Genomic DNA, 25,210 nt, shown 5'->3' on the forward strand with positions numbered 1-25,210 from the left:
TGAATAACAACATAGCAAAGAGATTCAGCTATGCTTGTGCACTGAATAGCTTATCCCACAGCTCAAAACTGCCTTAACATTTATCATGTTTGCTTTTGTAGCTGACACCATTGCATACACTCTCTATCCATCTTGCATTTATCATGCATATAAAGTGCATTCTCTAATTTAAGTTCATTTCATAGTGAACAAACAGCTAAGATTAGCAAGTGTCAGTCCTCAAATAAGCTCCCAGTTGTAAAAATATCAAAGAAGGGATTAATGGATTTGTTAACAACTCCAGTTTGAAGAATAAAATAAGTACACAGTGAAAATTAAATAAGAGCACAGGAGGGTTACATACAAGATTTAGGTTTACTACCGTTATTACTAGCTCAAGTATGAAAACATTTTTACACTGCTATTTTTCAGCTAACTGTACAGTACTCAAGTGGAGTGCCTCCATATGGGCCATTCACATAATGCGGTAACTTTCTGGAAGCAATACTTCCATCATTATTCAGTGAGATACACATACTCAACTCTCAATGATGGCTTTCTATTTCCTTTAAACCAGTTTGTAGTTAACAAAATAGGGGAAGAAGCAAACTATTGGAGAAATCATTCAAACTGCTGCTAAGAATGATCTATATAGCAGTGACATACCTACTTAGTGCCTAGCCCTGCAGCCATAGTCTGAAGCCAATTCTGATTTTGAGGCAAATACCATATGAGTAAGCACCGGTCCCTCAGGTGCAAAGCTTCCTCAACTTCACTTGATTTCCAAAGGAGGAATTCAGCCCTGACTAATAATTACCTTGTGAAGGAATGAATGACTAAAATGGCTTGCCACAGCACATGTTTTTAATAGCTTTATTTAGTCTAGAAGCATAGGTGGACAGAATTAAAGAGACTGTCAAAAGGTAGGCAGTTGTGTTTATAATGCTTAAATCCGTGCGCCGTACATCATCAATTTAGACAGCACAAACTACTTGTATCCCTGCTAGAACACCTTTTTCCCCACGTACTCCTTTGAGAATAGAAGAGCAGACGGCTGAGAAAAGCTAGAAGTGAGACTTTCTGCTCAAAGCAAAAAAGCCTGGAAATTCACTTAGTACTGGATTTCACTTCCTCCTCTTCACAAATGTTTAAATATACTATACTGTAGCACAGCTGTTCTCAGCAGGCATAGTGTGTTCTTGTTTGCAGCAAAGATGGCTACACTGATAAAATCTCAAGTCATAAAAATCTGAGTAAAACCAACTGGATCAATATTTTAGATCTATGTTATAAAAAAAGAACTTAAGATGTTCAGAATTAAATTCTCAGGCATTCCTGTGAAATACTAACTTCTCAAATCCAGAATGTTAAAACAATTAAAAGCATAACAGATGAGAAACATGGATTAACATCAAAAGGCAAACACTCTGACTACCACTTAACAGTTAGAATTTGTAAAACCACAACTTGTAATTGAATAACTAGAATATTTACTGTGAGCGACAACGGAGATTTGAAAAATATACCTGTAGCCATTACAGTGTCATCTTTCCCCTGGGTAAAGACTACGATTCGTTGCCTTTTAGTGTTCACCTTTGGCAGGGCTTGTGTCTTCCGGGCTATCTCTTTAATGTCTTCAGTCTATTAATAGAGAGAAAGAAAACTCTTGTTACCAGCATATTACTAGAGCAGTGAGAGATTAGAACTTTATTAGCAGAGCAAGGATTTATTTTCTTACGGCTAGGTATAAAATGAACTTTATTGTCAGTAAAGGAAGATTTTTAAAAGGAGGAATACTTCATTCTCCTAAGGGTTTAGGTAGTAGTATGAGACCATTGTTTTTAATCTTGATAATGATAGTTCAGCTATTCCAATTGCTGCAAAACTGCAAAGCTAACAAAGGAATTACAGAGCATTTCCTAATGAGCAATTAGTGGGTTTCTTTGCCACTGACTAGATTCTAACCTTACCTATCATAAAATTAAAAATAAAATTTGTAAGAGAATACTTTGGATAAACTCCGAGCCTGATTTTCATCCAATTTAGCCAGGTTTTACAGTACTATAATCCCTCTGATTTCAGCAGGATTACAAATACTGTTTCTCTAACTTCCCTACAGCAACTGATCCCAACAGTAAACTGACTGTACACTGCAGCACCTTAGAGGGTGTGGAGCCCAGGTGGATATGCTCTCTGCTCACTAGCTGGTTGCATAATTGAGATGCAGGGAAGCAAAGGGAGAAAGCTATATTCACTGGGGCACAGAACATCCCCGATTTTCTGAAGTAAGGCTAAGCTGCAAAAATTTCAGCAATCTTTGCTTTAAAGGGACTTTGTCTGTACACCATAGTGCACGCAGCTAGGAACACAGAAACTGGCAGACTGAACCAAACCTCTCATCCATCCAATATCTTTGACAGCAACAAGTTTTAAATGTTTAATTTGATGCAAGAAACCCTAACAGCACAACTTGTCATTAGAATATTATCCTTCTTATTCTCATAGTTGCCCTATGATCTGAAACACAAGGACTTCAATTTCTAATTTACTTAGTTTTCAATCTAATCTATATATAGGTATTCCTGTTATTTGCATAAGCATCAAATCCTTTTATAATGTTATGTGGGATTTTTGTTCTCAGATTTATCTCAAGTCAGTAAGTTCTACCAATTAACTTTGATATATGTAAACCTATTTCTTGCCATCATTTATATTTTTCTTTTTTTTTCTTTTATTTTTTTAACATTAGGAGAAGCAAGAAAGACTAATTATTCTCTGTGCTACTTACTATGTCTCACTTTATTCATACCTGTGTTAAATAACGCCATACTTTTTTTCCCAGTTTGCTCTTGTGTACAAGCAACTGTAGTGAAACATAGCTGATTTGGTGAGGGCCAAGCGTTGAATATATGAAAACATAACAATACTTTCTCCATTGTTTTGTGTTCTGTTTGTTATGATTCCCAACTCATTTTTTTAACACAATTACATAATGAAAAGAGTTCATTTATAAAGCTGTCCAGAGTGGTTTCAAGTAATTTACCAGAGTTGTTACAATTAATTTATGTTATTAATAAACTGATTTTTATCTTTCAAATCAGCATATAGTATTACTTTGAAACCCAGGTAGAGTATGTGCCGTTTTGACTGCAGCTGCTGATTTTAACAAGAGTTAGACTATTTTTCATCAGCAGGTCAGTTAAAACACTTCAAGAACTATAATCTGCATACTATTCAGTCCTGGTTACTTGCTCATTTTTGATAATCTTGTTGATTTTCAAGCACTTCACCTTTCTTATGGAGAGAGAATATGCCTGGGCTATATATTTACTGGTATCTATTTATGTGAAAATTACCTAGCTCTTTGCAATACTCTTAGCCTCCCTTTAATTTCTCCCCCAACTCTGGTTGTCAGTGAGTTGATTTATAGACATTTGCCAAACACAAAAATAATTTCCCTTTACTTATTGGTCGCTTTACCTCTTTTTAAAATTCTCTCATACTTTTCATTTCCATATACTACACTCTCATTTGTGTTATTTCTTCCTTCCTCCTGCTTAGACTGTTAATATAGCTTTTAGAAGGCAACGTCTTCCACCGGAGAAGAAAGGGAAGAATCTTGAACCGCTCTGTGTGGACTGAGGACAGTGAACAGGGGCCCTCTTACCCTAATTCTCAGAAGGCGAGGAGTCCCTTAAAGGTGCCAGAGGAAAAAAAAAAAAGACATTACTGCTCTTCTGTTTTGAAATGTCTTTTTAAGAGATTTGTGCATAGCAGGTATTAGCTGGTGGCACAAGCTGTTGAACAGGAGATGGATGGAGAATTACAGCCCTCCAGCTTGGTAATATGTAGGCTTCTGAAGGTTCCCCTAAATTCTGAACTATTTCAGGCCTTGATAATTAAGAGATCCATGAACTAGAAAATGCAATAAAGCATAGAGGAGATCAAAGGAAACGAGAGAGGTGTTTAGTTTTTGCTAAGTAGGAAGTGGCTACTTGTGACTTTATTAAGCACATTTACAGCGAAGTAAAGCGGGCACAGAAATCAAAGAGCTTGAAGATATTTGTGCAATGTATTTACATGCACTTTAAATTTTAAAAGGAAAATGAGGAAGTTATAATAGGAAAAAATGTTATGATCAAGAGATGATTTCATCAGTTTAAGGAAGAATAAAGATGAACTTATAGGAGGAAAAGATGACCCTGAGGAAAAAGATTAGTGAAGAATGACGATAAAGGACAAAACAGACAGTGAAAGAAAGCAAAAAGCACATATGTTTTCAGGAAAAATTAAATATATAATAAGCATGTAACAGTAGAAGGAAGGTATTTAGAGGAAAGAAGGCAATTTTTTAAAAAGCAGAAACTTCAAAACAGAGTGGCTTGGAGACTTGTGTCTGATTGCGCAGACTTGAAAAGTAACTGAATCACATCTTCCATGAGAATTAACTTGGCCATTTTTAGTTGAAATCACTTTCCATACTAAAATTATTCAAAGGAAAAGAATAAAATAGAGCTTATATAGTGGAAGAGCTGCAACCTCAGTGTTGAGGAGGCTTTAATTTTCCACACTGGATCTCCACCTTACCATTATGTTGTATTTTGAAGGCACAAGTGTGACATTTTATAATATGTGAATATTTACAGCTTAGGACTGCAGAGGTACTGTGCCTCTCATTTAATTGTCAAGCAAACATCATGAAATGTCATCTCCTATTTCTGTTCAGAATATACATAGTATTTTCAAGTAGCTGTAATGAACAATATTTGTTTTGCAATGACTCACACTTGCACGCTTATCAAGACCTTCTTATACATCTTGTATCTACAGACATGACTGAATAGTAGGACAGTACTGGTCTGTGGTCCTAAAGCCTCTATAACATATCCCAAATTTACAGAATACTCACACATATCCAATTATACTTTTGAATCTGATTTAACAAAGCTGACATACAAATCTCACAAAAGCATGATTTCCCTGTTGATGCTGCACCTGAAAAACCTTGCATGTGGCATTCATTCCAGCAAGCAAGCAGAACATATGCATGTAAAGAAAGTACATCAGATATCCCAGGATCAGATAGAGGTATGTGAAAAACTGCATATAGTTAAAACTGCTAAAACTATGTCTTTCTGATCTTTGCCTCTAAACAGACAAACAATAGCTGGGACTATCATATCCCTGACCTAAACAGACATAAATCCATTGAAAACAGTGGGCCTGTGCAGTGGACCTCATTAACTTGAGGACCTAAATTTGGTCCACGGTACCACAACTCTCTAATTTGGTTCCCCAACCAATGCAGACTTAGGAGGAGCCCTCTGCCTCTAACAGGAAGAACTATTTTGCACAGCAGCTGCTGTTAAGCCCTTAGATACATACTGTTCCATCCACCTCATTTTCCTTCTTAGGTTGACAGAATTGAAGCCTAAGTTTTATGTTAAAGTAGGATTATGTTTCCTAATTCCTACATAGAATAAACAGCAAGTTACCATTTTGTAAAAACAAAACTTCATAAACCTTTGTCCTGGCAATTTGGTTATTTGAAACGTATTACAAACATCCAGTTAAAATATACTGACTACCATTCTACCACTTCAAGGGGAACCAAGTCCAAGAGCTTCCCTGCGATAAAAATTGTGACTATTATATTACTGAGCTGACTGTAACATACAAACAGGATGAAGTGCTGTCTTCACAGACAGTGAATTTACTATTTATTTCATAGTTTTAAAATGTCATAGAACATGAAATTCACAAAAAAGAAAACACCAATGTAATCCAGGAAGAGACTGCATCAGAAGTAATGTTCTACTTTTGATTATTACAGGTAAGTGTTGGTCAGGTGATAAAATGAAGGAAATAACGGTCTTCAAATATTGTGACTGATTTTACAAAAATACCTTGGATTTCAGCAAAGTACAATGGAAAACTAACTATTGGTAAGGTGAAGCATAAAACCAAAAATTCCTTTGAATGTGGTTTCTCTCACAAAGGAAAAAACAGATTTGTGTCATGGAAGTGTTTTCTCCTGCCTATGACACGATTTTATTTCTTCAGAAAAGGTGTATTTTTTCCTTAAGTTGACTTGATTTGACTTCTTTTTGCAAAAATTGTTTCAGATATACTTAACTCGATCAATATTTAAAAGATGCATTTAGTCCACATAAACTGCTGAAATTACTGGAAGGTAGAAAAGGAGACGATTAAAAAAAAAAAGGCAAAAAAAAAGCGCTAGTCACAACTAATTCTTCATCCTAGAAGGCTTCTGATTATTTTTGTTAAAAAATAAAATTCCAGGCTGCAATTGAAATTCAGCTACCATCAACTTTTCATCACTTCTATGATAAATAACCTCTTGATTTCTGCTCTGATCACTCCAGTCCTTTACTTTTCCGTGTTTTGCCAGTTCTCTATTCTCAATATAAATTGCAGAATCAGTTTTACAAGCTTCTGAGAGCTGCTGGAAATTTTTCTTGGTTTTAATTGAAAGGCTAATTGAAGCTCTTCAAGTTTTTCCTAAGATACTTTATTAGCAGTGTGGAGTTTTTTTTTTTTGCCTCCACAGCACAATGGGAAAACAAGACTGTGGACACTTATCAAGTTTTACACATCTCTGTCAGTAAACTTGACATGTCAGTTGTTGCCAAGCAAGGGGGTAGTAAGAGATAAGATCATAATCATTGTGCACTTTACTGATATGCTGTAATCAAATGTGGCAGATTTAGGATGTTCAGAAGGAACTGTGCTAGAATCTCTAAGCAAGCACTAATGGAAAGGTTAATATGATGGTAGTTAGCAGACACCAGCAAAAGCAGTTTGTCACTAGAACTGAATTTAAACTAGGCACATCCAAAGTCTTTAGCTCAAGGGGGTAATAAAAATATAGAATGGGTAGACTTAATACACTACTTCCTTATCTTTTTTATTGTCTAGCTACCAGAGGGTACCAATAATTTGTTATGCTTCATATTATATTTGGAGGCATCTGTGAAATTCATTCATTTGATAGAATAAACTCAAAGTGTATTTTTATGCTAACAATACAGATTATACAAATGAAAATTGACAATGATAAAAAGTCTTGATTTCTACAAAGCAGCCACATGAACTTGGGAAACATAAAATGAAATGGGACAGCCCACAGTTTTAATATCTAAAACACTGATGGCATTGATGTACCTGCTGCTGCATCGTTCTAAAGAAATCTAAATTGTAGAACAAAAGCTGTCAGTCTTTCTTTCCTTTTTTTATATGCAACCATCCACACACAAAAGTGGCACGGTCTTAAAGCAATGCGGTTTGAATTGCGCGGCTTCTATTATTTATGCAAAATGGGTGTTGAGCAGTCAAACCCTTATCTATTCTTTTACACCGCAAACAAATCAATTAAGGTGGGTCTTATTCCAGTGAAAAAACATGCAAAAGGATTTGTGTGTGTTCAGTTCTGTGATTTAGATTTCAGTAAGAGCGCTTACTATCTGCAACATTAGCACAACCGTTGTCACACTAATTACAGTATTTAAAACCTGCCTATTTGAATTCAGTATTAGGGACCAATAGCTGATAGCTCTCCGGATTAAGTTATCTGAATTTAGCCAATGGGAGATACTATTCAAATAAATACCTCACAAAGATGAAATCAAAAGCTCTGAAAATCACTGTAAAATCAAGTGTTTACTTCAAGGAAGTAGAGGATCATACATTTTCAGAGCACAGACGGAAAACACCAACTTGAATATGTTTTGAAACACAAATTCCACACTACCCCTTCGAAAAGAAGCTGTTTGGAGAAGCATGGTTTACATTAATCAGTACCTAACAATTTTATACACAACCTTTCTAAAATTCATTTGCATAATGATAATCCGCATATGGCAGGGTTTAAGTTATTTAAGCGGTGTTATATTTCACTATTTAGTCTTGCTTCACCACGGCTTTAGCAGTGAATCCTTATGGAGTGTAATGCAGCTAATGAGGTAGCTTTTTAACTGAACAAACTGACAGGTCCCATATCTGCAGAGGCAGCTTGAAACCGTGCCCAACCTCTTGGCTTCCCAAGAGGCTTTTCAAAATTCAATAAATAACATCTGTAGGCGATGTTGGGTGCAGACCTAGCAGAGTGCGTCATAACACTGAGCTGGCAGAACAAAGAAACCATGACGACTGCCAAGTTTCCATGGCAACCGCTGCGAGGCTTGGAGAGTATAATAGCACATCAATCATTGTCCAAAAGAACTTCATTATCAGCAAGAAAAAAAACCTTTAGGATCTGTTTAGTGTGCAATTGTGGGTTAACTCACCTCAAAGCCTTGCTCTCTAGCAAAAGTGGCAGCTTCCTGAAATAATAAAAAAAGAACAGTTAATTATAAAGTGCTAGATAATGAAGAAATAACGCATTTTGAAACTCATTCAGCCAGCTTTCCTTTTTACACGATTATCTCAATATACCCATATACAGTTGTTCAATTCTGGTAGTCGCACCAAAAGCTTCCCCCTCCTTCCCTCAAGCCCAGCAACAGTACAATGTCAACACACTTCACAAGTTCAAATACAGAAGGCACGATATGCTTTTTCCAGGCAAGGAAAGTTACTTCTGGAGATAGGACTTTGATGAGGAAACCACTACTTCAAATCCAGACGAACACCCTTCAGACATATTTTTAATTGAAATTGTATCATATCTCCATTTCTGTAAGACACTTCATGGGATACAGGTTATCAAGCCATTTTAAAAAAATCACTTGTCATCTACAGTGCATTAAAAAAATAGGATGAAAAAATGTGTTCAAACCCTTGTGGTGGAATCAGATGAGCATTTTAAAATACTCTGATGTCTTAATCACTGCTTTAGGCAATTTAACTATGTTCTTTTCCTGAAAGAACAGAGGAAACATCAGGGTATCAGAATGTCCTCATTTCTTATTTATATTAATTGGAGCAATTAAAATCTGTTTTGAAATAAAAGCAAGGAGACAGAAGACAATAGCAATGTTTTTTCCCTTACTCACTTTCTACCTTAACATTACAAACATTGCAGAAAACCCTCCAGGTCTTTATGTTTTTACTTGCATTCTTCCAGATTATCTTTGCCAAGTGATATTAATAGAGGGGTAAGTCTTGAGCCAAAATGGTGAGTTGATCCAACTAAACACAAATAACTACTGTACCAAATCATTTAAGGCCAGTGTCCCTACGACAGCTTTTAGTGCTGTAGAAAATACATACTTGTGGACCTATATGATCTGCCAGTTTGGGGGCAATATAAGAATTTGAAGTGGGTACAGTTGATTATAACAGTAAGTTGAGGTTAATAAAATGCGATAAGCTGAAAAGCACAACTCCTCAGGCTGCTTCACTGCAGAAACATAAGGCTGACCGGGTTAGCCTTAGCCGATGTTGACAGAAAAACTGAATCATGGTCCTGACAACTGGGTGCGGGCAAGGTTAGCCACTTTGACAATTTACTTACAATTGAATTCCTTCTTGTACATCACACAGTCAATGACATTTGCTAGCCTGGCTGTCAAGAAGGAGTGTAGGGTTCAAAGATATCATGCAGTGTTTTCCTAAACCAGGATGTGATTAACGAAGCCTCTGCTCATATGAAAAAAGGAGCCTGCAAGCTTCCACTCTAAAGTGATGCACTTACAATGAACTGCAACACAATCAAGAAAGCCTCAAACAGGATCGGGACACAGAAAAAAATTAAAATATGAGAAATAAGGGAGTGATAAGGGGGGTAGAGAATAAGAAAATGGACTAAAAATTATGTACTGTAGCCAAATTACTTCTTTAACCTCAGGTTTTTGGTCGTGCAACTGAAATCGGAAGTTACACTGATCTGTCCTAAGGGGATTTCTTTAATGCCCCAATGCAGCAGGACATTAACATCTGTGTTAAACTATTGTTTGGCCAGGAAACTGGACACCAGTACATTCTTACATCTGTGAAATAAAAACTATTCCAGTTAAGTAGTGTTTCCTTATGTGGGAGACTTAGAGAGAATTCATCTTAATTTTCTGTACTGGGGCACCCATGCATAGCACATGTGGTTTGAAAGACCTGGCCCTTCCACAAGAAAGGATAAATGATTGCACATTTATTAAAAAGTATCTCGTCTTCGGATTTTCCTGTTAGAGCGTCATCTTTTAGCCTGGTCTGCTGCCCGGCTACATGAATAATAGTAGCTAGCATACAATCATAGATTTTCCTGCAGTTGACCTCTAATCTAAGGGTGTCTGAACATGCCAAAGAACAGCAGCAATCTTAATTTGCTTCTCTCGTATCAACTGAACCTCAGAATAACTCCTCACTGAGGACTGTGACTACAGCCCCCGAAGAATGAGTCTCTCTCAGAATTACGTCCCTTTAAGAATTAAGGCCCCTCCAGTAAAAAAAGATAATAAAGCTCAAAACACACATTTGGAGACTACAGTTTGGTGTTTGCAAAATGGTGAGAAATGTGAGGCGGGCCCTGAATGCCAGGGACAGTTCAAAGTAAATTAACCAGATAAAAGCGATGAGAACCTTTTAGTATCTATTCACAATAACAGTGAGAACAGGAAACAAGCAGACCCCATCTGTGCAGCCCTAGGGCACCTCACACTGAGCTTCACGTCTCTAATAAAGTAGTCAGGTTAAAATCTAAGTGGCTGTAACATGTGGAGACTGCTAGGGTTACAGCGGCCAGCTAGGGCGTTCCCTGGTGCAGGTGATAATCAGTATGATAATCACTGTATTTACAGGCTTTCCATTTTATATCTGACACTGGAAATCACGAAGAAGGAGGGATTAAGGAAATAAACAACCTACACAGACGCTCTACCGCTCCCCAGAGAATGCAGCATTTTCATTCATGCGTGACAGGCGACAACAGCAAAGCAAAACAGTGACAGAACAGAATTTTCTTAGGGGGCTTCATTTCACATCAGGAGTTCTTTCAGTTTTGATAAACTTTAGACATTATTCACTCATTACTCCAACTCAACATTTTCAGAGCTATTTTCCATTACTGTCTACAACAGAACATATCATTTCATAAACCCCTCTCCCCCACCTTTTTACTCTTTCATACTAAATACATGAAAAACTCACACTCCTCTTTCTATATAATCTTTTTACTAACTGCGATAGCGAATTTATTGCCGTACCACCTAAAGTAGAAATGGGATTTGTTATTAGTTATGAAACATTATTTGGCTCATGAAGTATGGGGAAAAAAAAAATCCTAAGTACAGTCACGCTGAAAAAAACTGTGTACAGCGTTACTTAGTGGGAGTAACACAATGTCACCAAAGCTAACACACACCCTCTCTTTGGACAATAGTGAGCAGTTTACACAGGAAAGCGAGATAAATTAAAGAGATAACAATAAAAAAAGACAACTTCCGTTAGTACTGGCCTCGCTGTTATGTTAGAACTTGCTTGCTAGCTGAAAACTACTTCCATTCTTGCATGCATTTTATTGCTGTTGGAGTTCCAGAATTTAGTAAATGGAGCTGTCTGTAGTCTACACTGGAGCTAATTGTAACAGGACTTGCTAAAATTTTGAGCCCTTTTATCACCAGCAATATAAACTATTTGTTTGTTAGTAAACAGAAACATACCCTCCAAACACAGAATTCATTAGCATCTGCATTCCTAGGAGTATTTGTTAGCTCCTTGTGTTAGATGAATTTTATGATTATAATGTTAAGATGGCTCAACTTCAATAACTGTACATTCAGTTTGCCATAACACACAGAACGCACACTATATATTAAATACTCTCAACATATCCAAATTTTTTTTTGTTGGTATCAAGGTTTTATGACGACTTGACCAAATTATAGCCAAAATGGTAACAACATGCATGTTGGGTTAAATTTAATTCATGTAGGCCAACATAAAACTCATGCAGTTGCATTGAACAGCATTTAAAACCATGTATTGCTGAAATTAGCTGACAAAGACTGTTTCAAAAGCACCACCAACAGTATTATCTACAATATGCATTTTAACCTTTATACAGAGAAAGGAAGCACTGGAAACTAAATTTGCATTGCATTGCTGAAATCAACATTATCTCATAAAGAAATGATAAAACAGCAGGACAGCAATGATACCCTTGCACACTGAATGCGTTGCCCGTAATTACACAAGAAAGCAAATGCAGGGGACACTAAAGCTAATCCCTCCCCTGCCATCCTTCTTGGTAGAGGAAACATCTCACAGAATAACCTAAGCTCACATATTACAGTACTACCCTGTGCAGCTCTCTAATTCTCTATTTTTCCTTAGGGGAAAAAAAAGATTAAAAAAAATTGGATTTTATTAACATCTTTAAACTGGGGGATTACTGGCACGTTTTGAGGGAGTTTCTACTGCAATAACTTATAACTTCCTGACTTACCCAAAATAAGCCCTATTCACATTTTCAGGTATATCATCCTCTTCCTCTGCATAACAAATCTGTGACTTAGTAGGTTCAGCCTGGTCCATGAACCAATGTAAACTTAAGCCCGCACACACACATACAGCATGTGTAACTGTAGAGGAAGATCCTTGCAGTAAATCAGAGTGCATAACAACAAAAAGAAATAATGGAACCACTCCTGCTGGTACCAACCATGGTTGATTATAACTTAAATAGTACTTCCACCACTATACCTTACAAGACTTTTTTAACTGCTAACATCTTCTAAAAATCAATCTTAAACATTTCCTTCCTCAGCTTCAGGCTTCCACTGTTGTATGTCTGCCTTCTAAGAAGTATGAATTGTTAGTTTTCTTCCATTTACATTGTTTCCTTGAACACATTAAGGGTTACGATTATCTCGCTCAGAAAACTCCCTTTTTCTTCAGTATAATCATTTAGCACTATCAATCCCACTCACGAGTTCATCTCTAATCCTGCTATAACTTTGTGTTCATTGTATCCTCTCTTGCTTTTCTACAGCTTGTCTTGTTTGCTGCGACGAAGTGCTAGTTGCAGAAATTTTCTCGAACATTAAAAACCTGTTATCTAAATGAAAAGGGTGACAACACAGTAAAATAAGCAAACAGATATATAGAGAAGACTTTCATGCAAGTGATGCACACTGATATCTACAACTTCATTCTGTAGAATACTGACTCAAATAGTCAAAGTTGTATTATATTGACAATTTCCTTTCTTAGAGATAGGTGCTAAAGATTTGTATTTCGGAAACAGACTTTTTGTTTTCATGATTTCCTAAAGGACAGTATACTTGTAAAGCTTTCTAAAACAATAAAAAAAACAAACAAACAAGAGAACAAACAAAATTTCATGTATTTTTTGTCTCACTGCACTAGAGAGAAAGGGAAGTCTGCTTTATTATAATGTAATTACAAACTCCTGTACTTCAGCATTCCTTAGATAGCCACTTCGGTCCTTCCTATCTCTCTGTCCCTTCTGTCATCTTTCCTTGTCCTTAACAAAGAGCTTTCTTATAAAATCTTCTGCTTTCAGAGCTATACCCTTAGTTTTATATACTCCATAGGTACTGAGAACCTCTGATTTCAGCAGTATCTGTGGCCCAGTAAGGGCCTCGATACAGCCCCTTAAATGACACCTTTTGTTAACATCTCCCTCTTTTTTTTTTTTTTCCAGAAGATAAGTCATGAAGAATACTACTGTCAAGATCACCATGTGCCCTCCTTTAGGTACTTCCTTCACAAAACACTCATGACAGTGCAGGAGCTAAGCTAGTTTCCAAGGAGGGGGGCTAGTGAGCTGTGCCATGCCACGTTTTCCACTCTTGCAGCTCCAGGCAAGTTTACAACTAAATATGACCCTGGAAACGTGGCTTAAGGCACAGACAGGACAATGGATTTATAGTTGCTGCCTTTGAATTATAACAAAGATGTCATACATACATCCACTAACTTCACAACACAGTTGGTGGGGTGTTCTTATATCAAATCCAGGTATTTTATGCAGCCCACAAACGTGCAGTAATATGATCTGTCTTTATACCACTCTTTCCTGTGTATACTACACAAGGCCAAACTAAGTTATACCTGATTTTATTGCCCATTCCAATTTTAAGTGAGAAAATAATAGATGCATATATATACACATACATAATAACAGATCCACCCTTAACATGATGAATTAACAGCATGCAAGAACTAAGCTTGCTTTCATGCTATGCACATAGGGGTGATGCCAAAGCTGTGGGAATGACAACCATGACCTACCTAAGGAATCAGAGGTAGATACTGCTGAAGACTATCTGATAACTTGAAATTGTGATTTCAACAAATTGCCACTATAATTCTGTTATTTAAAATGAATGGATGGAAAGCATATAGGACATAGTTCCAGCTGGATCACTAAGCTTTAGTGCCAACAGCACATTTATTGTGGTTAGTGGTAAGATACATATATTCCCCTTCAATTCAGCACTAAATAGTTATCAACAGTTACTCAAAACACTGCAGATTGTCCTATCCAGCCTTTTATGTCATTGTAGTCTGATTTAGACAGGCATTACTTTAAGGTCAACTATTACTATATCGCACTCTGTAAAAGCAATGCAAGCTCATATGCCTTTATTAAAAAGTGGCCATTTAAAACGGCATTCAGTGCTCAGGAGGCGAATGTGATTTTATCCTTTTTTTTTTCCCCCTTTTTATTTCCCCCAGAGACAGGTGCTTTAACACGGGTCATGTGAGAGTTTAAGAAATAGCAGTCAAAAGAACCACCCATCATATTTTCTGAAACAAACGTCTATCTGGTGAAATTCTGCTATGGCTGATAAAGTCTGAGCTATACTGGGGATGTGTTACACGGATGTAATGCTCCCAAATTATTTTCGTTTGACAAGGACAGGAGACTAATCTTTGCTTTGGTCAGTAGTGTACACCTGTTCATGTTTCAGAGAAGATCAATAAAAGCTGGTCACAGAATGGACAGACTCTGCACACAGCTTGAGAATCAACACTTAGAATCATCAGTATCTGAGCAAGTATCTACCCCTTGCTGGTTAGTACTGAAGAAAGCACAGCTGGCATCAGTTGGATGGGTAGATTTTCATAAAGGAACACCAAGGTTTTTTTTTTTCCCCTCTTTACTTTTCCCATGAGCGGTGCCAGACCCCAAAATTGCTTTTCTTCATAAAGGATAGCAAGAGTTTATATCATACCCTAAAATATTATTTCAGCTTGCTCCAGCAGTACTAAAGACACTGGTAAATATATCTACACTACCTTCACCCAGTAGGTGAAAATATAAAATAATAATAAGCAGTTCAAGTGAATAATCAGAACAAGTATAAATACCATATGGGTTAAAGTTGTAATGTTCAGAGGGGGTTCTGGCAGAGTACCAGTGGGTTTTGTCTGAAAAGGCCTAGTGTAAAAAGAATGGAGAAAGAAACATATTTCCCGTGCTGCTTGGGTTCACCCTGGAACATCTGTATTACGTACAATTCATTAACATTCAAGTTATTTATTCTCCTTTTCAGGTTATTACCAGAACTATAGTTCCTGCTAGAATCTTCTACAGAAAAAATTACCGTGAGTCAGAGCTTAATGCCATTACAGGGTCTGCAACAGCTGTAGCAGTGACATGCCTCTGAGCCATTTTGAAATTTTATGATGGATAAAGCGCTATTACTTATATCTCTACCTTACATTCTTACCTAAAGAACTGAACTACCTATGACTCTGTATGTGTCTCTCTCCTCACGTATATAAGCATCAAAGTAGTGAACTACACTTCCTTATACCACCTCTCTGTACAAATGTGTCTGTCTCTGTCTTAAGAATAGATGCATCATGATCACAAAATAAGGTGAAGAAAAAAAGACCCCTTCCTTAATCATTACTGAAACAAGGAACATAAAAAAAATGAAAATAAATATCTTAAAATTAATTTAATAGCTAGAAGATAAGAGTTTTATACGCATGTAAAAAATAAAAGATGTGCAGGTTCTTTTGAAGTCTGTAACACTGCTCATTGGATGCTCTTAGTGTTAACTTTTTGGCTGAAGGATGACAAACAGAAATAAAAGATTGCATCATTTTCAACAAGGCCTTCTATGATTGCAACCACTCAGACTAGCCTGAAATCACTGACAAGATATTCTCATCTAGCAATTTCAGATGAAGAGAATAATCAGATACTGTGCTAAAAGTGCTGGGATCCAGCAGGACTTGTCTCTAGTCCAGCTAAAAGGTTAACATATTTTTAGCAGTGAAATTGAGTCGTTTTATATACTTTGTTTGGTATGATGTCATGCACAGCCATTTAGAATTATAACTAAGGCTAAGGTATTGGGAACCCTGTAAAGAGCAATCATCGCATAACTCCCTTCATGTGCTAGGCTTGCACTGCTTATTAACTCTAGCAAGCAAATAAAATTGGTCACTGCAACCTCCAGAAATAACACTAACTTTTTAACTAATCTTAATATTACACATTTTACCCTTCAAATTAAGCTTGAACCCAGTTGATTTAAAGATTCTTATTGGAGTTTGTTGTGCTATTTAATGTTCATTAGGTGATGCATTTATCTGTGTTCAAGATACGAATATTCAAGACACAATATTCTTCTTGTATTTTCAGTTTTAGCTACCGCGTCTACTTTATGGAAGGAAAGACCTAGTCCTCAGTCTGTACTAGTGGCTCTCTCTCACAACATGGTCATTGTGTGGAAAAACAAAATTTCAATCTGACTACAGCTAGGTCACTGTGGTCCTGACTGAAGAACATGAGCTCTAATTCCATGTGTGACTAAGGCACTATTTGTCATCTTGGACAAGTTGCACCAATTTTTTAAAAATCTGTAAAAGTTAGAATTTACCTGCTTCTGACCAGTAAGTGTTTTGAGGATGAGTGGTTTTTTGGTATGTTTGTTGCTTTTCTAAGAGAAGCCAACCTGAACCTGAGATGGGCTAAGACAGAGCAGAGACTGAAAGAAAAGTCAAGTAATGAAATTAGAGGGATCACAAATTCCAACATATTTTAAAGAGGTATTACAAAATCACAGAGTGGTTTAGGTTGGAAGGGGCCTCTGAAGATCACCTAGTCCAACCCCAGTCCTCAAGCAGGGTCAGCTAGAGCAGGTTGCCCAGGACCATTGGGTTTTGAATATCTCCAAGGACAGAGAGTCCACAGTCTCTCCGGTAAACCTGTCCCAGCATTTGGTCACCCTCACAGTAAAGGTTTTTTCTTATGCTTAAGTGGGAATTTCCTGTAGTTGAATTTTTGCCTCTTGCCTTTTGTCCTATCACTGGACACCACCGTGAAAAGCCTGGATCCATCTTATTTACTACCTGTCATTAGGTATTTATATGAACTGATAAGATCACCCTGAGTCTCTTCTTCTTGAGGCTCTCAGTCTCCTCTCCTCATACGACAGATGCTCCAAACCCTCAGTCATCTCTATGGCCTTTTGCTGGTATCACTCCAGTAAGTCCACGTCTGTCTTGTGCCGGGGAGCTCCAAACTGGACCCAGCATTCCAGATGCATCTCACCACTTCCGAGTTGAGGGGAAGGATCACCACCCTCCACCTGCTGGCAATGCTCTTCCCAATGCAGCCAGGGTGCTGTTGGCCTTCTTCACTGTGAGAGTACATTTCTGGCTCAAATCCATTTTTTGCCCACCAGGGTCCCATGGTCCTTTTTTCCAAAGCTGATTTCCTCCCAGCTGGTTCTCAGCCAGTCCTGGGACCAACATTCCTCCTCAGGTACAGGACCTGCCATTTCCATTTGGCAAGCTTCATGAGATTCCACTTGGCCCATTTCTCCAGTGTGTCAAGGTCTTCAAAATTTGATATTATACTTTGCATTAAGATAGTAGCTACTGACTCCAACCACAGGATAAAATCCATGCCGGGGCTAGGCAGACAGGGAAAGACTTTGTCAAAGACTTATTGATATATGCAGAAAAGTCAGATGACTGTTAGGATGGAAAAGAAACAGCTAAAGAAACCAAGCAACTAACCAAAGCCACTCAGCAGGTGAGGATAATCTGACAAATAAGCAGTATCTCTCAAACTAGGAAAAACCCTCCATCCAGCTTCTGCTGGACAAACCACTGCTAGCATCAGTATGGCACACGAAAGATGAAGAAAACATGGAAGTCCATTAATGCCTTGACCACTGAACTTCGCCTAACTATTTCACGTGGGTTATAATATGCTTGGGGGCAGATATTCAAATTATCTATAACCAATTGCTTCATGCATTCAAATCACTCTCATTTCATTATAATTGCTTTTTCCTTTAAAAATTGGCTTAGGTAAAAAGATTCATGACTATCCTACTGGTTGGGTTTGTTACTATGCTTTCAAACATGAAAGTGAAATTTTTTCAAGAAGTGGGGTTCAGAATTCCTATGACAGAAAGCAAACTGTAAGCTTTCTCAGCCCTCCTTTCTACTTTTAAAACACCATACTCTCATCAAAAAAAAGAAAAACAGTAAAGAGTAAGATGCAAAAAAGAATATAAAATAATGTATGAATATGTATGAATTCCTATAGAAAAAAAATTTCAAAATTAAATGATTTAATTATGGAAAATTACTTTCCAGCATCAAAGCTCAGTAATCTTTCACTTAATACATAACAGCATAATTATGACAGCAACTTATTTGTTAAAAGTGCATAGTTTAGCAATGCATTACTACATGGATAACTGTATGCAAACGCCTTTCTTTCAATGTGATCATTTGCTCTAAGATGCACTGGATATGTAGCAGTAATACTGATAAGAAACTGAATCCATTGTGCTTTTGTCTGTCAGGCATTTGCCTTCCCTGTTAAATCAACTTTATGTACACATACATACACACACACATGACTTTCCCAAATGCATATTTGCAAATGCTCATGACAAAACAAAGGTGATTTCCCTCTCCGAAACCTTCTGTATTTCAGTCTTCTCCTACGTGCACCCATTCTCCAAACAATTCCTGATGAAATCAATGGTTTTCACAAGCATTTTTACCTCTAACTAGGGGAAAAAAAACCCCTGCCTGCCATGGAATCATAGCCACTAAAATACCACAACTTAGCGGCACTTTCAAGTTTTCTGAGCACTTGAAGGTTATGAAGACCTGCAGCTATATGAAGACCTGCAGCTATAGCTTGAGATATACTGGTTACATCACCATTCATGTTAAATAGTACTGATGTATCATTTTGTCAGTATGAAGTAATTTTACCTTGTTAGTATAGTTGCAATGAATTATTACCTATTCTCTCTTAAATATATAATTTGGTACATTCACTAGCTATAAAATATTAAAGTGCAAATATATTTTTCTTACAGTGTAATGACTGAGGTTGTTGTTCAATTTGCTGTGTACTACTGTCCTTCAGTTCGTAAATTCATACAGATAACTTTTAGAGCCAAGCTGAAAAGTAAAATTTGGACTCAGTCCACACAGCAGAGAAATGAAAGATTTGGTCTACATTTGAATAAAAGAAAACTCAGAGTTTCAGCTGTGCTCTTTACAAGAGCAGTTCTCTAAATCTCTGCTAAGCAAGGACACTGCTAGTGGCACCAGCTGTATATTCTAAAGGATCATAAAAATGTATCATAGTTTTCAAGCATTAGCATTTTATAAATTTTGTACGTAAGCATACAAAACCCTTACCACCTCTGATTCCAGCATATGCACATTCTCCACATACTGCCAGACTCGAAGAACACTTTTTAATCCTCAGCTACACTTCGTAACAGTTACCACTTTAACCTCTACTTCTGTGTCTTTAAAATGCCACATTAATTTTAGGATTTGTCTCACAACTATTTTTTAATTACTAAGATAACAGATTGACATTATATTTTAATATACATTTATGTATTTGTTAATCATTACTATATGCTTAGTATATTGCAAATGAACCTGAAATTGCACCTGATACATTTCTTATTTTATTACATGACAAATGTAAGACTGAAAATTATTCTGAAGCTGAAATTAGTATTCATAGTAATAGTAGTAGTAATTCAGTTTTGGACAGGTTATTTTTAGCTAAGTACTTGCTCAAGCCCTTCACTACAGATTTCTCACACCTCCTAAGTGCTTAGAAGTGTAAATAATATTTTTTTTTTTACGCCTGTACCATTATATTTGTGTTTAAATATAACAGAAGTTATTTCAATCTACTTAGTTTGCCTCACACTTTCCAACACAAAGAATTCCTGTGATTTCTTCCAAGACGCTGTGTCTCTTCCATTTTATGCAAAATTTGAAAAGAGCTGTAGGGTCAAAGCAGTGCTGTTCTTTTGTTCAGATTGCATTCTGATTTGGGTTCTTGAAAATTTACTTCTTTCTCTTATATTACTAATAATTTTTTGGCCAAATACCAGACAACAAATGAACGGGAACATTCTAAAACAGTAGTGCCATGCTTTCAGAGCGAAAGGAGTGGCAATAACAGCACACCAGATGCTGCATTGGAAGCTTTTTTAAAAGACAGCTATTTAGGGATTCAGGGAAATTAAGGAAAAAAATAGGTTAGGACCTCTGAAAAATGGCACAAATTTGTAGAATCTCCTTGGTTTGAGGTTTGTTTTTCCTAAAAGAGCTAGGAGGAATGTAGTGCTCATATAATACCGTAAAATCTAATTATGTTATAAACAACAATCTAGAACAGATATTCAGCAATAGCAGACATAGAATCATAGAATCGTTTTGGTTGCAAAGGACCTTTGAGATCATTAAGTCCAACCATTAACCTAACATTGCCAAGTCCACCACTAAACCACATCCCTAAGTGACATATACACATCTTCCTAATTCCTTGACTCTTGTCAGGTATTTGTATCATACGCTCTCCTCTTTCAGTCAAGTTAATCAACTCTTCCGAATTATGCTTCAAAAAGTCACATATGACATCTACCATGTCATGTTTTGAAAATCACCATGCTCTAAAAGGCATTTTGATCTTAGGTTTAGACCAGGAAAACAGTTTATTTGGAGTCTGGCTGGCTTACATGGCGAGCAGTGAACATTTTGCAGAGGATACTGTGCTAAAAGTGTCACTTTTTAAAAATAATATTGAAGCAGTTCTTCAAACATGGCACTTGTCCAAAGCACATATGGAACATTAAATATAACCATAAAATTTTATGCACCAGATTTGACCAAGGTCTTGAGCTCTAATTTATATTTTCTCCGTTTTGCTGGAAGACTAGCTGCATTTGATAAAGCTACTTCATAAGGACTCTGTTCTCCTAACATTTACACATCACACATCTGGACTTGGAAAGGGATTCTGAGTAACAGAGCCAACTAATGCAGATCTTGTTTACATTATGTGCAATTATTCTTGTGTCATGAATCTCCCTGGGATATCAGAATGTGCTGAAGACACCCAAAGAATATGTACTTCAAATAAAAGTGCAAAAGCCTGGGTGTTTCCCTCCCTACCAATGAGCTCAGTACACCCGATCATGTAAGAAAATGAATGGTATTTGTATTTTCTAATAATATTGCATTTCATTTTTATTAATTATTTGTATGTAATTAGAGCTGCCCTCAGTGTCTGAAGATCTCTGTTTGGATTGTTTTTCTCTCACAACTTGCTCACCGCAGCCAAGGGAACTAAGTGATGGCAGTTGCAACACTCAATTCAGTTACATAAACACATCTTCCTCGCCAGATTCCCCTGCGGTGTTCCCATTTCATGAAATAAGTCTCTAGCATTTAGTAATGTACTGTACCAGCAAGTTTCTTTTCACATGACAAAAAATTAGGTCCTCTGCTCCTGGTCGCAGAGCAGCACGTGTGTGAGCATCAACACATATGGAATCCACCCCAGACCAGGTGGCTGCACCAGCAAGAGGACAGAGAAGAAATACAATACTCAAGTAGCTACAGAACAAGAATTGGATGTCAGATTTTAGTAGGAGAAAGACAGCCTTCATCCAGAAATCGACGCAGATTTATTCCTAAGTCTGTTGCAGTGCCAACAAATGAGAGTGTACACTATACCTTCAACCACATACAAGATGCATGTTCTTCCATTTTGAGTGTATTTGCCATTATTGATAAAAACCACTCTGGCCAGACTATTCCTGTAGGTGTAAATGGAGCTACATTTTTTAACTTCACAGCTGGAACAAACACACTCTTGACTATGAAACCACCATGAGGTAAAAGTGGAGAGACAGAGTGACCTAACCTATCACACAGCCTATCAGCTGCACAAAGTTTCCCACCATATCTGCCCATGAGCGTGAAGCAGGGTGGTCACACTCCATTGACTTGCTGGAGTTTACCCTTACCATAGATAGATAGGGCACTGTTGAAGGTTATCTGGTAAATTTTATAGGGACTAGCACCTGTAGGTCTGTGCAAAGCTCAGAGACAATGTAAGTCTTTGGGCATGTTTGTATCAGGCATTGGAGCATCACAGAGATCTCAGAACTACCTGAGCTGGTAATTCACACAGTGACACAGCTTAAGGTACTCCTGAAGCACAGCACTCGCACCAGCAAATTGAATCGTCTAGTTTTGCAGGTTACATGTCCAGGGTCAGTTCAAATGTCTTTTGGTGAAGAGTACACCTATGTTCTTAAAGATTATTCGCAAATTCCACTTGCTGCCTAGATAAACATAAAATACTGAGGGTTTTTTTTTCTGAGAAAGAATATAGGAGAACAGAGAGAATACAAACAAAAACTGAAGCACTTAGAATTACTCATTATGACTACTAATTATAACACAATGAAAGAGGCTTTTTTTGATCCTTTTACACAATTTGCAGTCAACTTGGAAGATGTGAAAAAAAAGTTTCCTTCTTTCTAATATAAGACTTGATTTTCCTTTGGGGGGCCTCTGATCAGATTAGAAAGTCTAAACGGTGGCATTGCTACATAAAGCTGGAATCTGATTCACTCAGTCTCTACCTCCAGTTTAAGGACTTAGGAGGTTGGATCAAACTTCCCAGCTAAAGTAATTTCCTAACTGTTCTCTACAACTCATACAGATAAACTTAATACCTAACAGCACCATGTCCACTTCCCTACCCAGCAGAGAGAGATTCCTTCTTTGTGGGAAGAATTCTGATGTTGCAAGAAGCGAGGAAGAGGAGATCAACCGTTACATTAATGTGGATCAATTTCACTTCTGCATCTTCACATGGAATTGCTAATGGCTGGCTCCATGTGTTGACATGTTTGTTCAATAATTCATGTGCCCTGCTCCTCTTCAGTTAAACACATTTTCAAAGTAAGTAAAACAGGAACAAACCATTCTTGTTCCAGCATAATATTGTCCACAAATGGACACAATACAAATCTGAGTTAAAGCTGTTGTGCTTAAAATAATGTGCTCAGTTGAGATTAATTTTCCTATGTAGACAAGTCTTTATTAAAGGAGAATGACTGAAATGGTGGATTAAGTCTGCAGTCCCGTGAACTGCTTTTCTTCAAACATCTCTATTCACAATTGTTATATGTATTCAGGTTATCTCACACTGTCTACACATGAGAAAACATAACTCAGCTATAAGAAAGAGAAGTCTAGATCTGTGGTAAAAGAGTTTTCACCATTTACTTGCCCACTGTCACAAGCCAAATTGGGGTAGCCCACCACTGCCTCAGTGGTTAATGCTGAATTGGAAAATCTAATACATGGCTTCTCAGTTCTATTGGTGTTAGTGAGCTGCACCCCAAGGTATACAAGATGACTACCTAAATTCTTCATAAATTTGCCATTTCTAAATTATAAGAAGCAGGAAAAAAACCCACCACTTTTTTGTGATGCTATTTATATAACATTAACAAGCTGTAAATAGCCAAAAGATGGCTTTGTTTATGAGTTCACACTTAAAATCAGAGAAAATGTCTTCCTGAATACCACACATTATTCTCCTGGAATATTGCATGTAAGTACCAATATTTCACAGAAGACTAAAAGTTAAGGATATACTAGTGGAGACTCTGCTCAGAGGAGCCAGTGAAGCTTTTCTTTCAGCTTAGTGGCAAAGGATTTACAATATTAAGGATGCTAGCAACCTGAGATCCACTTGCACCAATTGCTTTTCAGCATAAAATGTTCTGTAAATCAATGTGTTACTGTTTGTTTAGAGAACGTGTGTGACCCTCTCAACTTCTACTTTCAGTACGTGTGCAGAAAATAATCACAGTTCAGGTGGCATATGGGTATTTTGTATTTCAGAACTAGCAAAGAAATCTGGTGACATGGTCATTGCTATGGTAACTATATTTTTGTAGTGAACACTGAAGTAAATAGGTACATAAAACATGTATAAGTTGTCACTACGTAAATTACTGCTGCCCTGGAGCTGCAATAACTTGCTTCTTTTAAAATCATTAAATCTAGCCATAAATACTTGGCATCATCGCAATGTCCTATTAGTTCAGATGATGACAAGGCTCCTCTTACATAATACAGTGCAAACACATGAGCAGATTGATTTATCAAGAAAGGAACTTTTTTGGAGAAGTAATTTATTGGCCTGTAAGTAGCAAAGTATGAACAGGCTTCTGGCCTGCATGAAGAAGGTTGCCATCACTGAAACTTGGTGGGACAAATCCCATGACTGGAATGCAGCTATCAAATAGCTACCAGGCTGTTCAGAAGGGACAGGCAAGGAAGGAGGGGGTGGAGGGGTTACCCTCTACATCAAGAAATGGATAGAGTGTGAAGAGCTGTCTCTGAAGAATAGCCACAAGCAGGTTGAGGTGAGCTTATGGATAAGAATTAGAGACCAAGGGAACAAAGGGAACCTTGTGGTTGGTGTCTACTACAGGCCACCTGATCAAGCGGAGCCTACTGACGAAGCCTTCTTACTTCAGCTACAGGAGGCATCATGCTTGCAGGCTCTCACCCTGCTGGGGGACTTCAACCACCCCGACATTTGTTACTGAATGCCTTCTTTGCCTCTGTCTATACTGTTGGACGCTGTCCTGAGGAGCCCCGGACCGCTGCGGCCCCAGAAGAAGTCAGGATAGAGGAGGAATCTGTCTTGGTAGATGAGGGCTGGGTCAGGGACCAATTAAGCAATCTGGACGTCCATAAATCCATGGGCCCTGATGGGATGCACCCGCGGGTGCTGAGGGAGCTGGCGGAAGTCATTGCCTAGACCACTCTCCATCTATCTTTGCCTTAGCAACGGGAGAGGTGCCTGAGGACTGGAGAAAAGCGAATGTCACTCCAGTCTTTCAAAAAGGGCAAGAAGGAGGACCCGGGTAACTACAGACCCGGTCAGCCTCACCTCCATCCCCGGCAAGGT

The 25,210-nt window shown here is 37.5% G+C and overlaps 1 protein-coding gene across 2 annotated transcripts in view; it reads right to left on the minus strand.

The window, feature by feature from the left end:
* Positions 1-25,210, minus strand: part of ADK (adenosine kinase) — a 304,369-nt gene that overhangs the window by 41,692 nt on the left and 237,467 nt on the right. For both annotated transcript variants that reach the window (XM_068398760.1, XM_068398761.1), the window contains exons 8-9: positions 8,286-8,321; positions 1,506-1,620 (exon numbers count right to left, since the gene is read on the minus strand). In XM_068398760.1, coding sequence (XP_068254861.1) covers positions 1,506-1,620; positions 8,286-8,321 — 151 coding nt within the window. The remainder of the gene's footprint in view (positions 1-1,505; positions 1,621-8,285; positions 8,322-25,210) is intronic.

Source organism: Nyctibius grandis, chromosome 4 (assembly GCF_013368605.1).
Source record: "Nyctibius grandis isolate bNycGra1 chromosome 4, bNycGra1.pri, whole genome shotgun sequence".
Lineage (NCBI taxonomy): Eukaryota > Metazoa > Chordata > Aves > Nyctibiiformes > Nyctibiidae > Nyctibius > Nyctibius grandis.